General features: G+C 54.2%; 1 protein-coding gene and 1 long non-coding RNA gene across 2 annotated transcripts; one reads left to right on the top strand and one right to left on the bottom strand.

The window, feature by feature from the left end:
• Nucleotides 1–7,272: 7,272 nt before the first annotated feature.
• Nucleotides 7,273–7,720, bottom strand: LOC130514548 (uncharacterized). The gene is made up of 2 exons (XR_008947019.1): nt 7,581–7,720; nt 7,273–7,476 (listed from the first exon to the last, which is right to left on the bottom strand). It is a non-coding gene; the product is annotated as an uncharacterized LOC130514548 (long non-coding RNA).
• Nucleotides 7,721–7,821: 101 nt separating this feature from the next.
• Nucleotides 7,822–14,778, top strand: hlfa (HLF transcription factor, PAR bZIP family member a). The gene is made up of 4 exons (XM_057014202.1): nt 7,822–8,117; nt 8,720–9,085; nt 12,164–12,378; nt 12,458–14,778. The coding sequence occupies exons 1-4, from the start codon at nt 8,003–8,005 to the stop codon at nt 12,671–12,673; spliced, it is 912 nt and encodes a 303-aa protein (XP_056870182.1). The 5' UTR covers nt 7,822–8,002; the 3' UTR covers nt 12,674–14,778.
• The last annotated feature ends 39 nt before the right edge of the window (nt 14,779–14,817 follow it).

The raw sequence follows: 14,817 nt of genomic DNA, 5'->3' as shown, positions 1-14,817 counted from the left end.
CAGACGTGTCACTGCTCTATTTTTACCAAGCGTCCCACTTTCTGGTCACCATCATCAGCCTGAAGGTCAGCAGAGCCACAGACGCACAGCAGAGCCACAGACGCGCAGCAGAGCCACAGACACGCAGCAGAGCCACAGAGGCACAGCAGAGCCACAGAGGCACAGCAGAGCCACAGACGCACAGCAGAGCCACAGACGCGCAGCAGAGCCACAGACGCACAGCAGGTCCACAGACGCGCAGCAGAGCCACAGACGCACAGCAGAGCCACAGACGCGCAGCAGAGCCACAGACGCACAGCAGGTCCACAGACGCGCAGCAGAGCCACAGACGCGCAGCAGAGCCACAGACGCGCAGCAGAGCCACAGACGCACAGCAGGTCCACAGACGCACAGCAGAGCCACAGACGCGCAGCAGGTCCACAGACGCGCAGCAGGTCCACAGACGCGCAGCAGGTCCACAGACGCGCAGCAGGTCCACAGACGCGCAGCAGGTCCACAGACGCGCAGCAGAGCCACAGACGCGCAGCAGAGCCACAGACGCGCAGCAGAGCCACAGACGCGCAGCAGGTCCACAGACGCGCAGCGGGGCCACAGACGCGCAACGGGGCCACAGACGCGCAGCAGAGCCACAGACGCGCAGCAGGTCCACAGACGCGCAGCAGGTCCACAGACGCGCAGCAGAGCCACAGACGCGCAGCAGAGCCACAGATGCGCAGCAGGGCCACAGACGCGCAGCAGGGCCACAGACACGCAGCAGGTCCACAGACGCACAGCAGAGCCACAGACGCACCACGACAACCTGCCACAGCACTGGGATGAAACCAGTCCTGCTTCGTGCTGGGCAGAACCAGCAGAACCCTGAGAGGGTGGAATGTGGACCGGGAGGACACATGTGAGGCCCAGTTCCTGAGCACTGCATTCCTGCTCCGGAGGGGCCCCATCCTGGAGGCCCCTCCGGGTTCTGCTGCTGCCGCTCTAATCACATTTGGAAGAGGAGCGAAGACCCGGAGCCGGACTCACAACCCTCCCGGAGCGGATTGGTGTCAGGCAGATCACATGCGCTGCCATGTGTGCTGCCTGCTGAGGCCACGCCCCCCCCGCCTCTAATCCCTGGACGAGCCAATGGCTGGAAGAGTCCTCCTGCGCCCGGCTCCGCCCACAGTCCCGTTCCTGTGCGCGCTCCGCTCCGGGTGTTCCGTGGAGCATGTTCCCTGCTCTGAAAGTAGGTCAGTGTTTGCTTTGTATTATTCAGCAACTGGAATGATGGTGCGTGTGCACGAGCGTGCATGAGGGGTCTTGACTGATCTTGGTGACACGCAGCCAGTCAGCGGTGCCCACAACACACCCTGGCGGCCGAGCGGGGGGGAGGGGAGCGCCGCTGTTAGCGTGCGGCGCCGATGAAAGGACGAATGAGAGGTCACGGGGTCGCGGAGCGGCGTGCACATGAAGTCAAGTGACAGGAAAACCTCCAGACGAACCGGGCTGGGGTCCAGCCCGGCCGCCCGCGGCGCTCCGATAAAATCAGGCAGCTCTGTTTGTGTGCGTGCGGCTCTGCTGCTCGTCTGCTCCCGCACATTCTCCTCCGGGGCCACGGGCCTGTGAGCCGGCCCGGATCCTACCTGGAATGCAGAGCTCGTTACGCAACCCGGACTTCACCCAACACGCAACTGATGCTCGTTGTGTCGGAGCGACGCAACACAGCAGCACAACGGAGCAGCAGCAACAGGCACAAACACAACAGCAACGCACGAGCGCTAAGGCCCCTAGCATGAGCGCTAAGGCCAGGCATGTCAGGCTAATGTCAGGCTAACAGGCTAACTCCCTGAGCTCGCTGGTGTTCAGCAGAACCAGAAACGTCCCGAGGACACTGATGGAACCAACCTAACTGGGTTCCTTCAGCAGATCCAAACTGGTCTCAAATCATCTGAGCACCAAAGCAACAGAATCCACGTTGAGGTTCTTCGGTGTGGAACCTTTTCACCAGGTTCTGTCCAGCTCAGGTTCTGTCCAGCTCAGGTTCTGTCCCGGAGGACACGAGTCCTCAGTCTTCCCTCCCTGCTGGTTTTCCCTCCTTCCCAGGTGACATTAGCGCCGCGGCTGCTTCCTCTTTAGCTGAACTGACACCGCGGGTGTCTGGAATAAAGTCCGGTCCGGCTGGTTCTGATGACCGTTTCCTTGACGACGATGTTGTTGGTCATGTGATGCCGCATTTATGTTTCCTCATTCAGGAAGTGTTAGGAAGGATTGATCGGAATCACTGCTTCACCTGGCAGGTGTGTGTGTGTGCGTGCGTGTGTGTGTGTGTGCGTGTGTGTGCGTGTGTGTGTGTGTGTGTGTGTGCGTGCGTACAGGGAACCTTCTCCTCCAGTCCTCCAGAACCACAAACTGTTGAACCAGAACAAAATGTCACCTGGAAAGAATCATGGAAAACCTGGAAGAACCAGAGGAGAATGAATGTTTCAAATTGAAGTCTGCAGCTAGCCTGCTAGCACATGAACGATCCTGGTAGCTTGTAAACGAACCTGCTAGCACATGAAATGAACTCAGCGGCCTCGTAATGAATTTCGGGGGGGTTAGCATTAGCATTAGCATTAGCGTTAGTCCCAGATCAGACTGGTTCCCCCCTGTTTCTGACACCTTTGGCAGATTTGATGCTTAATTTGGTCTCATTTTCAGGAGCTTTAGTACAAAGTGCCCTGCTGACTTAGCCATTAGCCGTTAGCTTTTAGCCGTTAGCTAGTAGCCGTTAGCCTTTAGCTTCCAGCTGATGGATAAAACAACTTTGGTTCTTGCTTTTCTGTCCTGGAGGACTTCAGCGTGAGTCACGGCTCCACAGGCCCCCTGAGGTCAAAGGGCAGGTCAGAGTTCACCAGCCGGCCTGCAGCTGCTCCTCATTAGGCGACACGCTCGTGGTGGAAGGCATCATCTGTGGTTGCCTAGCAACAGAGAACCTGCTTCTCCTGAAGTCACAGTCTGGATGTTTGTGGCCGACGTGACGCTGGTGTCCCTCACATGTCTCTGCCATGATGTCCTCCTGGTCCAGGTGACACGAGACAGGACGACCAGCGCACGAGAAACACGTGCACTCTCCAGGGTGCACGCTCCCTTTGTTAGGCTCTCAGGTGGAGGCAGCCCGTTACCACGACAGCGAGTCACACCAGCCGAGTGGTTGATCACACACACACACACACACACACACACAGAGAAACACACACACACACAGGCAGCAGAAGGATGTTGTTCAGAACACAGCAGGAAGTAAAACAAATCGAACAGTCCAGGTGCAGGTCCAGGTGCTGGTCCAGGTGCTGGTCCAAGTGCTGGTCCAGGTGCCATTCCAGGTCCTGACCTGGAGTCGGGGGAGTCGCCCATCAGAACGACCCAGATTTGGACCCAAACTCAGAAGTCCTGGATTGTGTCGCATCAGCAGGTTCTGCTGTGACCCAAACTCACACCTCTGTCAGGGTCTCTTAGCCTCAGGGCTTTAGCTAACAATGCTAATGGTGTTTCTGCAACAGTGGACAGCCAGACCGCGTTCTGGACCGGCACCAACGACCTCGGCACACCAGAGACCGGAACAGGAGCAGACGGAGGTCCGTTAATGAGGAGCTCCGCTGGCTCCGGATCCTTCGTGCTCGGTGTCCCGGAAAAAAAGGCTAAATTAAAACGCTGGATCGGCAACGATCCGAAGGTTCCGAACGTCAGCGTGAAGGAAAACACAGAGGAAGGAGCCATGTGGGTCCATGCTGGGAGCATGTGACCAGGCTGTGTGAGTGTGTGTGTGTGTGTGTGTGTGTGTGTGTGTGAGTGTGTGTGTGTGTGTGTGTGCGTGTGTTTATGAGTGAGTGTGTGTGTGTGTGAGCGTGTGTGAGTGTGTGTGTGTGTGTGTGTGTGCGTGTGTGTGTGTGTGTGTGTGAGTGTGCGTGTGTGCATGTGTTTATGAGTGAGTGTGTGTTTATGAGTGAGTGTGTGTGTGTGTGTGTGTGAGCGTGTGTGTGCGTGTGTGTGTGTGTGTGTGTGTGTGTGTGCGTTTATGTCTGCATGAGTGAGCTGGCGTCAAGAGCCCCAGCCGGTCTCTCAGAATCGTGACATGCACATGTGCACTCACACTCACACACACACACGCACGCACGCACGTGTCGTCCTGACTGATCCGTCTTGTCTCAGCAGTCCTAATGGGAGCACTGGTTCCACTGGTTCCACTGGTGTGGGCGGGGCCACCTGGCCCGTTTCCTGCTCTCGTCTCCGTGAGCTTCCTGTTTGGGTCTGACGTGCACTTTACGTCCGTTCATGTTGAATAAAGTTTGGTGGTTTCCAGCTGCTGAGCCGGTTGCCGTGGTAACGAGGCGACCTCACGGCGATGGCGACGGTTGGTCGAGCATCAAAACGCTTCGATGAGGCGACGCATCAGCTCGACCACCTGCAGACAAACAATCTGCTCGCTGGGGAAAAGGGAAAGAGGCGGGGTTTGGGAGGGGGCAGTCCTGACCCTGCCAGGGACACGCCCACACCATCTTTAGCCGCCATTTTGATTTTTTCAGCCACTTCAGGACTGAAAATTCCCCCGAAAAGTTCAAAGTCAAAGAAACGTCAGCAGCTACGTGTTGTCGTTGTTACCTGGCCAACGTTAGCATTAGCATGCTACCATCACGGTAAATATCGTGTCTGCCTCACGGACATGATACAGCTGGAAACTGGTTAGCTTAGCCCGTTAGCGTGTAGGTAAACTGTTTGTTGCAAACCTTCTGTTGGCCTCCTACACAGGAGAAGCGACTTCACAGCAGCCAGAAATACACAGAATCTGTCAGCGCCGCTTCACCTGCAGCCCTCTCGCAGTGTGTGGGCTCCTCGGCGCATGGCAGCGAGCGCGTGGACGTGAGTGTTTAATGCGGCGTGTGGGAGGCGGCGATGAGCAACTCTGCACCTCAACATCTCTCAACTGCTGGCGAGAAGAGACGGAAAAAGCTGCTTCTGCAGAGAGGCTGAAGCAGGAAAACGCTGCGGAGGCTAAAGCCTCGATGAGCTAACGCTCCTTAAACACGCACGGTGTCGGGCACGGGAGCGGCGCAGAGGGTTTCACTCCGGCTACATTTAGCCAAGATGGTTGACCTTTAGCTGTTGAAAAGGTAGCTTCAGTTCTGAGGCTAAAGCTCAACAATGAACGATGATCCTGGGCAGACCCGAACGCTAATGTTAGCATTTGAATATAAAACTCAAACATTTGGCGAAGGAGCAAAAATGGCCGCCCTCACTGTCGGTCACGTGACCCCACAACGCCTCGTCTGTTTTCAACGAACCTTTGCGGGTGTTCGAAAATAGCCCAGATGCTAGCTTTCAACTGGAGCGCTGCTAAAAAGAAGTGCAGTTGGGCGACATTCCAGTCAGCTGACCGTCAGCGCCAGGGCGGCGTCTCCGGGCGAGGAGCGACGATCTGACTGTAGCTGCAGTTACGCAACAGCAATGTTTTTGCTGCACATTCGACATCGTTTCAGCACAAAGCTGCAGCCTTAGCGTCTCAGCGCCACTGGATTATCCCGCTTAATATCACGCTTATTTGGTGGCTCCGCCCCCTTGCTGACGACGTTCTCGGAGACGTGCTGGCGTGTGACATCGTCTTGACCCAGTTAGCATCGGCTAACCTGCTGCTTTGACAGGGTTTGCCCCACGTGAGACTGACCCGTCCACTTAGCTCAAACCAGCGTTTCACCAGGAGGATTCTGGGAAGAAAACAATAAAACAGTTTTGTTTCTTCACATTACTGGAAACTTTTAATGTCTCAGCAACATGTTGCTGCTCTGCTGCCTCACACACACACACACACACACAACACACACACACACACACACACACACACACACACACACACACACACACACACACACACACTTCCTGCCAGAGGCCGTCTTTGATCCTCGTCTGTCCTCGCTGGCTGATCTGGATTCAGCTGACCGTCGACACAAAAGTCCTTTTTTGTTGCCTCTTTTGGGGTATTTTTGGCATCGACTTTATGAACTTTTGACGGATTGTGTATCAGCAGCTACGTCTCTTTAGCTTAGCCTGGTGTAAACGGGAGTCCTGACGTTAGCCACCTAGCTGTGGAATCTAAACCCTTTTAATGTTTTACAGTAAATAAACAACCGGATGTGTTTTCATGTGTCATTTATTGTCTTTAAAATTCCTTTTAAAACCATTAATTTGGTACAAATAGTTATTTTACAACAACTGCAAATGACGCCAATACTACTGAGCATAGCTAACGTCCGTATTAGCATGAATGTAATGTTTATATTCATTTTTCTGGAGTGTTTTAATACACATTTTACTGCGTATGATGCGTACGTGACGAATAAAGACCATTGAAATTTGAACGTTGTGTTATATTTGCACCAGGCTAAGCTAACGAGACGTAGCTAAGACAACACTAGCCTTCCTGTTTACCGAAGGCCCGAAGCAACTCAACATCATCCCCAAACACATGTCTCTTCTTCTCCATTTATCCCCAATCAAAGACCTTAATGTGCCCCTTTCGGATCTGGAATCTGCTTTGGGAACGGCCAGGAAGACGTGGAACCGCCTCGCTCTCCCGGCCCGTTTGAGGCTTGTTTTGTTTGGGTCGCATGAACAAGACCTTGGGCTTGGTTCTGTGGGATCCCTCAGGGCCCCGTCTTTGGGCCCAGTTCCTCTATGCTGACGACGCTCTGCTGCGTGATGAACCTGTTTCAGGAAGGTTCTTCAACCCCCCCAGACAGCAGAACCTTCTCCAGTGACAGACGCCTCAGACGTGCTGCTCACAGACGGGTGAAGGATCCGGTGGATCCCAAACCTGCTCCTATTGACCCTTTCTCTCCTTCTTCCGACAGCAGAGTGTTAAATTCTGCCTCAGACGGGCTAAACAAGCAGAACCCAAGAGGTGGGTCGAGGGTTTGAAACCGTGACTCAGCAGTTTCCATGTGCGGCGACCTGCTGGCAAACAGGGCTGAAAGTAGGTCAGCTTTAGATCCTCTCCACCCTTTCCTGTGTCACTGTGGCGGATTACAACCCGACTGCAACGACTGTAATAAACGACATTAAACTGATTAAGTAGCAAGTTAAAGAGAAAACGGGAGGAAGTGCATCTGAAGGAGTTTTAACTGAAAACAGATGTGGCGCAATAATGTCCTCCTGAGTCCGGAAGAGCTGCTATTGAGCCTTTGTTTAATCCTGGATTTCTAATTAAAGCTCGGACAGGTCTTCAAATCACAAAAGGCAGCAATAAAAAGACGCAGCAAAGCCTTTATGAGGCAGTAAATTTGAGTTTTAATGAGACAGAAGGTCGACAGGTTAACCATCGAAACAAAAATGTGACAGGAACCGGTTTCATCTGCCTGATTCCACCTGAGCGGGAACATTTCGATCCCGAGACGCGCGAGGCCTCCGGGAAGGACAGCAGCAGCTGCGTTTACGCTCAAAGAAAGAGACGATTTTCCATTATTTCAACTGAAATATAAAAAATAAAGTTTTCTTAACGCATCTTCCTAAAATCTCCAGGATCTTTAACTCCCAGCGGAAAAACGACGCGAATATCTGAACGGTGTTCCTACCCGCTGGCCGTCAGTTTTTCCGACAGTCTTTGAAGGCGCCATCGGGCAAAAGGACGCTTTCCGACGTCCCTGAACGCCACGCTGCCTTCGTTCCCGCCCTCCGGGGCGGTGACGTCAGCAGCAGCCGTCTCCGCACATGGACGGAGGAGTGTCGCGGCTCCGCCGAGGCTCCGCTCCCTCCGCCCCGCCCGCCGCCGCCGCCGCCGCCGCCGCCGCTGCGCCTCCTCCCACAGCTATTTGCCAGCCAGCCTCGACGACGGTCACACCGCCGCTGAACGTCCTGCTGCGCAGTCCTCGAACGCGGGCGTCGCGTCTTTACATTTCCCCGACTGGACTCGTGAGTTTGTTCGCGTGTGTTTTTCCGGCGGGGAACACCGAGCTCGTCTTCGCCAGCTTGGCTCTTCAGGTGCCCTTCAAGAAATATGGAGAAAATGGCCAGACCTCTTCCTGTCAACCCAACTTTCCTGCCGCCGACCCACGGGGTGCTGAAGTCCCTGCTGGAAAACCCGCTGAAGCTGCCGTTCCACCATGAGGAAGGTAGGCTGTCTCCCCGTGACCCGGCGGCCCTCTCCGGGCAGCTCTCCGGGCAGCTCTCCGGCTCCTGTCGCTCCGCGTCGGACATCAGCCTCTGACAGATGCGGAGAGTGGCTCCTCGTCTCATTTTGCGATCTTAGTTAGTGAATCAAACGCGCATTTATTGTTGGCGTGTGTGCAGAGATGATTAACGCGGTGCGACGGTTGTCTCGACCCCGACTTTTGATGAGAACTCAACCTATGGCTGATTTGAAATTTGGCTGATTTGAAATTTACATTAATGGATATTTACAGAAATTTACGTCTGCTTTTTATCGCAGCGGAGCTGTTTTTAGCGCTGCGTGACGTCTGTAACCTTTAAACCCTCGCCTTTGTATTAGTGAGACCCAGCGCTGCCGATAGAGGGCGCTGGTCCGCAGGCTGGCCAGCCCAGGGATCTGCTAGAGATCTGCTAGAGATCTGTTAGAGATCTGTTCAAGATCCTTTTAGTGAAACAGGCTAGAAGGATCTGTGAGTACAGCGGAGGGCGATGAGCTTTGGTGACCTTTGCACTGACCTGCTGACCTTGAGGAGCCCTGTTGACGCTGCTTTTAAACATGTTTCAGGATTCGGTAAAGAAAAGGACAAAGGGAAGAAGCTGGAGGATGAGAGCAGCACCGTCAGCCACCCGCAGTCGGCCTTCCTGGGCCCGACCCTCTGGGACAAGACCCTGCCGTACGATGCCGACAACTTCCAGCTGGAGTACATGGACCTGGAGGAGTTCCTGTCGGAGAACGGAATCCCCGCCAACACAGCGCAGAGCAACCAGAACCCCCAGGCGGTGCAGCCGCTGCCGCCGCCGCCACAGGCCCCAACACCCACCCCGCCCACACCGCCGACCCCGTCCGTGGTGGACCTGAGCAGCCGCGCCACCACCTCCGTGCACACGGGCATGGCGCCGCAGAACTGCCTGCACAGCCCCCCCTCAGCAGGTAGGGAGGCACCTGTGAGACACATGTGGGCTCGCACACTTGTTCCCACCTCTCACCTACACACACACACACACACACACACACACACACACGTTGACAGGTCAAGTTTGTGTGTTTTGTGCAGATTTTGGCTTTATGGTCTCAGTTGTCGCCAGTTTTACTGCCTCATCTGGACTTTGGAGTCCAGATGAGGACACAAACGGGACCCGTCTGACTTCTGATTGGCTGCCGGCGCTGACTTAGCGTTAGCGTTAGCGCCGCAGCTAGAAGTCTGTAAAGTTTATCTTGGATGCTGTGGTGTTGACGCTGGTTCCAGTTCCTGGAAGTTTCCTCCAGTTTGGATGTTGGGAGCTGCTCCGTGTGTGTGTGTGTGTGTGTGTGTGTGTGTGTGTGTGTGTGTGTCCTCCACCCCCGACCTCACAGGCGCCTCCATTTACTGGTGTTGCCAGGGCAACGCTCTGTTTTGTTCCTGCTGTTGCACCTCTGCGACGTCCTTCCTGCTGCGTCGTGTCGTTAGCTTTAAAGATGTTGGCGCAGGAAGCGGCGAGCCCCGTGACCGCCGCTCGTTATCGCGGCGTCCATCGCTATGGTGACGCAGGGACGTCCTGCCGAATCCATTTAACTCAGTTTCTGGATTTCCCAATTTTGCCAATCATCCGTTATTGGATTGGGGTCCGGGCCGGCCCGGCCCACCATCCCATGATAACCAGCAAACACCAAAGAGTTCGGCGAGCACGCCAACGTCACCCAAACGGGGGCGTTTCTCTCGTTACACAAATGCTAACGACACGTTTCGGCGTGACGGCGCCTCCTGAGGGGGAAACGTGTCGCGGAAGTTGCTCGTCCAAACTTTAGAGTCTGAAACTTCCTGTGTGTTGCTACAACAGCTAAAGCTAGAAAATGGCTAACGCAGCCAACGACGGAGGTCTGCGTGGCTCCTGAGGTCACTGTTGTCTGTCGTCATGGCGACGGCCAGGCGCTCGCGTTGGGTGCCGAAATCGAGAGAAAGGTGTCAGTGAAAAGATCCAAGTTAAAGCGGAACTCAACAACACTGGACACATGAAAGGGAGGAAGATGAAAGCAGCCAAAACGTCGCGTTCCAAAGCAAACGAGGACTTTTAGCCGCTGATTCCGGGTCAGCAGGGAGAGAGGGAAAAGTTCTGAGATCCAGAATCCCAGAATGTGTGACGGGTCGGTTTTTCCATTGCTGGAAGCAAAAAGCTCAGCAGAGCTAATCTGAGCTAACTATGCTACGCTAACGACGTCCAACAGTCGTTGCAGACACACACACGGTTGTTTCTGAGACAGAAGCTCCTGAACAGACCCCTTCATTCCAGCCTGTGTGTGTGTGTGTGTGGTGTGTGTGTGTGTGTGCGTACGTGCGTGCGTACGTGCGCTCACATTTACCTCACGTGAACGCTGCTGGTTTGTCTCAGCGTGCTGAACCATGTGACCGACACATGTTGGCACCGTGTGCAGCGCAGAGCTGCAAACAGGAGCTTGTCACGGCATGAAAACACCCCCTCCCTTCTCACACGCACGCACGCACACACACACACACACACACACAACACACACACACACACCACACACACACACACCACACACACACACACACACACCCTCTTCCTTCCCGCCCCCCCTCCCCTCCCCTGGCCGGACTCGGTGCTAACTCTCCCTGGACTCTGGAGCCAAAGCACAGGCTGTACTCTCAACACATCACATGGACTGTGGCGTGCACTGTGGCGTGCTCGGCTCACGTGCACGCCACAGTGCACTAACCAGCCTAGTGCTCCAGTACTGAACACCAGTACTTCTGATGGTCTCGCTTGAACCGGGTTTAAAAGGGTGATTAGGATAAAACGCACATCCGGAAATTAGTTTTTGGGTCGCCGCTGGCAACCACCAACAATTACCCAGAATCCCTCTGTCCTGCTGACAGACAGCACAGTAACGTCGTCACGGCCAACAAAGGAAGGAGCGTCTCCTGGAACGTCAGGAGACGGACCGCTGTGCTGTCGGCAGGGTCCAACTGGGATGGGGGGGTCCGGGGAACATCTCGTTCTCTTTCATCTCCTTTGATGAACCAAACTGGGGACTAGTTTCAGCGGATGGATACGCAACCGCACCTGAGGATGAAGGTGCAGGGGTGTGTGTGTGTGTGTGTGTGTGTCCTCACTGGCTAATTTTAGATTCAGAGGACGTTTTGAGAGTTTCTGACCAACTTAAATCTTCGCTTCTTTTAGCCGCTGATGCTAACGAGGAGCCGCGATGGTGATTAGTCGCCGGCCGGCGGGTTATTTGCGTCCTGAGCGGCGTCCTGACAGATTGTGCTGGACGGCGGCTCCGTTTTAGCCAGCAAAGCAGCTTCTGAGGTGACGCTGCCTCGGATTAGCTCTGGATTAGCATTGGTGTTTGCGTGACAGGTGGAGCAACTCTGCCAACGATTCTGTTCAAGTCTCATCTCACCTGGCGAGAACAAAGGTTGTCGTGTGACGCCGCCGTTCGTCACATTTTATGAGGTGATAATTGTTAAACGGCGTTCTTCAGGGGCATCGCTCACTTCCTGTCTCTCTCCTGATTGGTCCACTTTTGTCTCCAATTAAAACAGTTGCAGCGTTGCTAACGCACGCGGTTGCTAACGCACGCGGTTGCTAACGCACGCGGATGCTTACGCACGCGGATGCTAGTGCTCCAGATGCTAACACAGGGAATCACGGTTGAGGATTTAAAAACTTTCATTTGTTTGTTGAGTTTTGAAAATAAGGTAAAATCTCCAGAATTCCGTAAAATGTTGGATGAGGAAGTTTTATTTCACAATTTTGCAAGAAAACGTTTAAAATCGTGTTTTCCGGCGCTGCTCCCGGATCAGCTGATCACTGGTGTTGTGGCGCCCCCTGCTGGCGAGGAAACAAACAGTCACCTTCACCAATGAAAACAGGAGGTCCGGCCGCCGTTAGCTGGTGCCGTTAGCCGCGGCGGCGGCCCCAGCCGGTCCTACTGGGCTTTAACTGGACCTCCTGCGGGTGGAACCCGTTTTTGTTCCCCTCCTCACAGTGTTTCTGTCCTGTTTTGCAGGGCTGCCTTCGACTCGGGACACCCCCAGTCCCATCGACCCGGAGTCCATCCAGGTCCCCCTGAGCTACGAGCCGGACCCGGCGGACCTGGCGCTGTCCAGCGTGCCCGGACAGGAAATGTTTGACCCCAGGAAACGCAAGTTCTCTGCCGAGGAGCTGAAGCCGCAGCCCATGATCAAGAAAGCTCGCAAAATCTTCATCCCCGAGGACATGAAGGTGAGGTGCCGGTACCGGTGCCGGACCCGATCGTCCCCTTCCGTAGCCTGGTTCTGACCTGTCCCTGCTCTGGTCACAGGATGAGCGGTACTGGGCCCGGCGCCGGAAGAACAACGTGGCGGCCAAGAGGTCGCGGGACGCCCGCAGGCTGAAGGAGAACCAGATCGCCATCCGGGCCAGCTTCCTGGAGAAGGAGAACGCCGCCCTGCGCGTGGAGGTGGCGGACATGAGGAAGGAGCTGGGCCGCTGCAAAAACATTCTGGCCAAATACGAGGCGCGACACGGGCCCCTGTGAGCCCCCCGACCCCTGACCCCGACCCGGTTCACTCCCCGCCACCCTTTAAGCCACACCTTCGTCTGAAGGACAATGTTCCTCCTTGCTGGTACCTCCCCCTCTTTTCCTGACTCCTCCCACAGCCGCCTCCCCCAGGTATTTTCTTTGTTGTTACTTCCTGTCCACTCGTCCCCACTTTACTGTACTGTGTTGAGACCCCTCCCCCCTCAACAAGCCACACCCACTTTCATACAGATTTTATAGACGCCAGATCAGGACTGAGAACTGTTTCCTGTTGCCCCGCCTCCGCCCCGCCCCTCGTGAACCCCTGAAAGTGTTTGTGTCCAGCGTTCCCGAGGACAGTTAGCGCCATGCTAACCTTCATCCACACAAAAGTTTCAGCGCATTTTAATTTTCACTCTGACTAAAAAACAAACACGAGCAATAATCCCAGTCTAGAGCTCCACCCACGCCCCGCCCTCTCGTGCCCCGCCCCCCGCAGGCCCCACCCCCTCTGGTAACCAAGGTTGCACTAAAGCGTCCGTCACAATCCTGACGTTTGGTTCCACTCGTTCTAAAGTTGCTCCGCTGGTATTTATCTACCTTTTATTTCTCAGATGGAAGATTGTTGTTTTTTATATATATATATGAATATAAATATCCGTATTCTGTTGACATAATTGTTAGTATTAACACTACTTTTGACACTGTCATGGTTTAGCTGCTCTTCCCATCTTAGCATGAGTTTCTTTCACAGGACAAAAGCGCTTTTCTCTCTTTGTTTGCAGAGTTGTTAATAATCCTTCTGGCTTCTGTTGAGCTAGCATGACCAATGTTTGTGCTTTTCTTTCCGAGGAACTGGGCGTCCTGTCGCCGTAGCCGTTTGCCCTCGTTAGCGATGGCTGTATGAATGTATGACAACAAAAACGAGTTGGTGTTGTCCGATACTGTGGTTCCACCCAAAATATCCGCTTGTTTACCACAGACCAAAGTCATCAACACGGGTGATATTTGGTGAGGAGAGATGTTTATATGAACCTTTACGTTGTTCTTTTTTTGTACAGTATTTTTCCTAAAATTACTGAATTATGTATTTTAAAGGCACAGCAGATCCAGAATATTAAAGAATAGAGATATATAACAAAAACAAATGCATATTTTGGTATCGTTTCCTGTCTGCACCTCTGGGAGATCTCAGCGGTTTTAGCCATCGTTGCTACGCTCCCGCTAATGTCGCCGCCGCAGCGAGAATGTAAAGAATCCATTGGAGATGCCCCGCCCCTTCGTAGTTGGAACTTTGGGGGGTTCGTCCGGCGGCTCCAGAGTGGCGATCCGATTCTGACGGGTTTGTGATGATCGGTAGCTGTTGTGGCTCTCGTTTCTGCCGGTTGTAGCGCCCCCCGGAGGCGTGGTTTTAGTCTCAAAGGTTGCTGAGGGCGGGGCTTACACAGGCGCAGCGTTTTAACGAAACCTAGCGTGGCGGCGCTCGGCCTCCGTAGTTTTGTTTAAAATCGTAAACTTGTGCCCCAAAAACCTGCAAACGTAGGCGGAGCCCCACAGAGGCGTGGTCGACCATCCACAGGTGTTTCACAGTAGTTGTGTGTTGTTGCCAGTGGCAACAGGGTTTGTAGCCTCTTTGGCATCTTTGTACGTTCTCACCAGCCACTTTCTTAGCGTCACCTGAAGAACGCCAACCAGCCAATCACGTTGCAGAGGCTTCTGCAGGGTCACTCTGGTTAGCCAGTAACAGGAAGCTGGGGCAGCCCCCGTTACCACGGTGACGTCAGGTGTACCTGATAAAGATGGCGGCGTAAACGGGAAAAAGCCAATAATGCGATTCAGCCCCAGATGACCTCGCTCTCCAGTGACTTCACTACCTCACCGGAATCGTAACCATAATAATCCAGATTAATTCCAGTGCCTTGAGTAACGCGACTGTTCCCAATCTCTCCGAGCAAACGGACGTCGTTCCGGACCGGTGGTATCCATGGCAACACCAGCGGACGTTTGACAGGCGCGACAGGAGCTGATCTGATGGTTGTTTGTCACGATGCGTTTCAACATTTCCTGTCTTGTCCCGCCCTCGTCTGTAAGATGTAGTGACGAATAAAACAACTCCAATTCTGCTCTCTCGCGTCTCATTTGGTCTGAAAAAGCCCGAAACT

The sequence above is a fragment of the Takifugu flavidus genome, chromosome 18, assembly GCF_003711565.1.
Source record: "Takifugu flavidus isolate HTHZ2018 chromosome 18, ASM371156v2, whole genome shotgun sequence".
In the NCBI taxonomy this organism is placed as follows: Eukaryota; Metazoa; Chordata; class Actinopteri; order Tetraodontiformes; family Tetraodontidae; genus Takifugu; species Takifugu flavidus.
The sequence above is the reverse complement of the archived record's forward strand: the minus strand, read 5'-3'. Positions and strand labels throughout refer to the sequence as shown.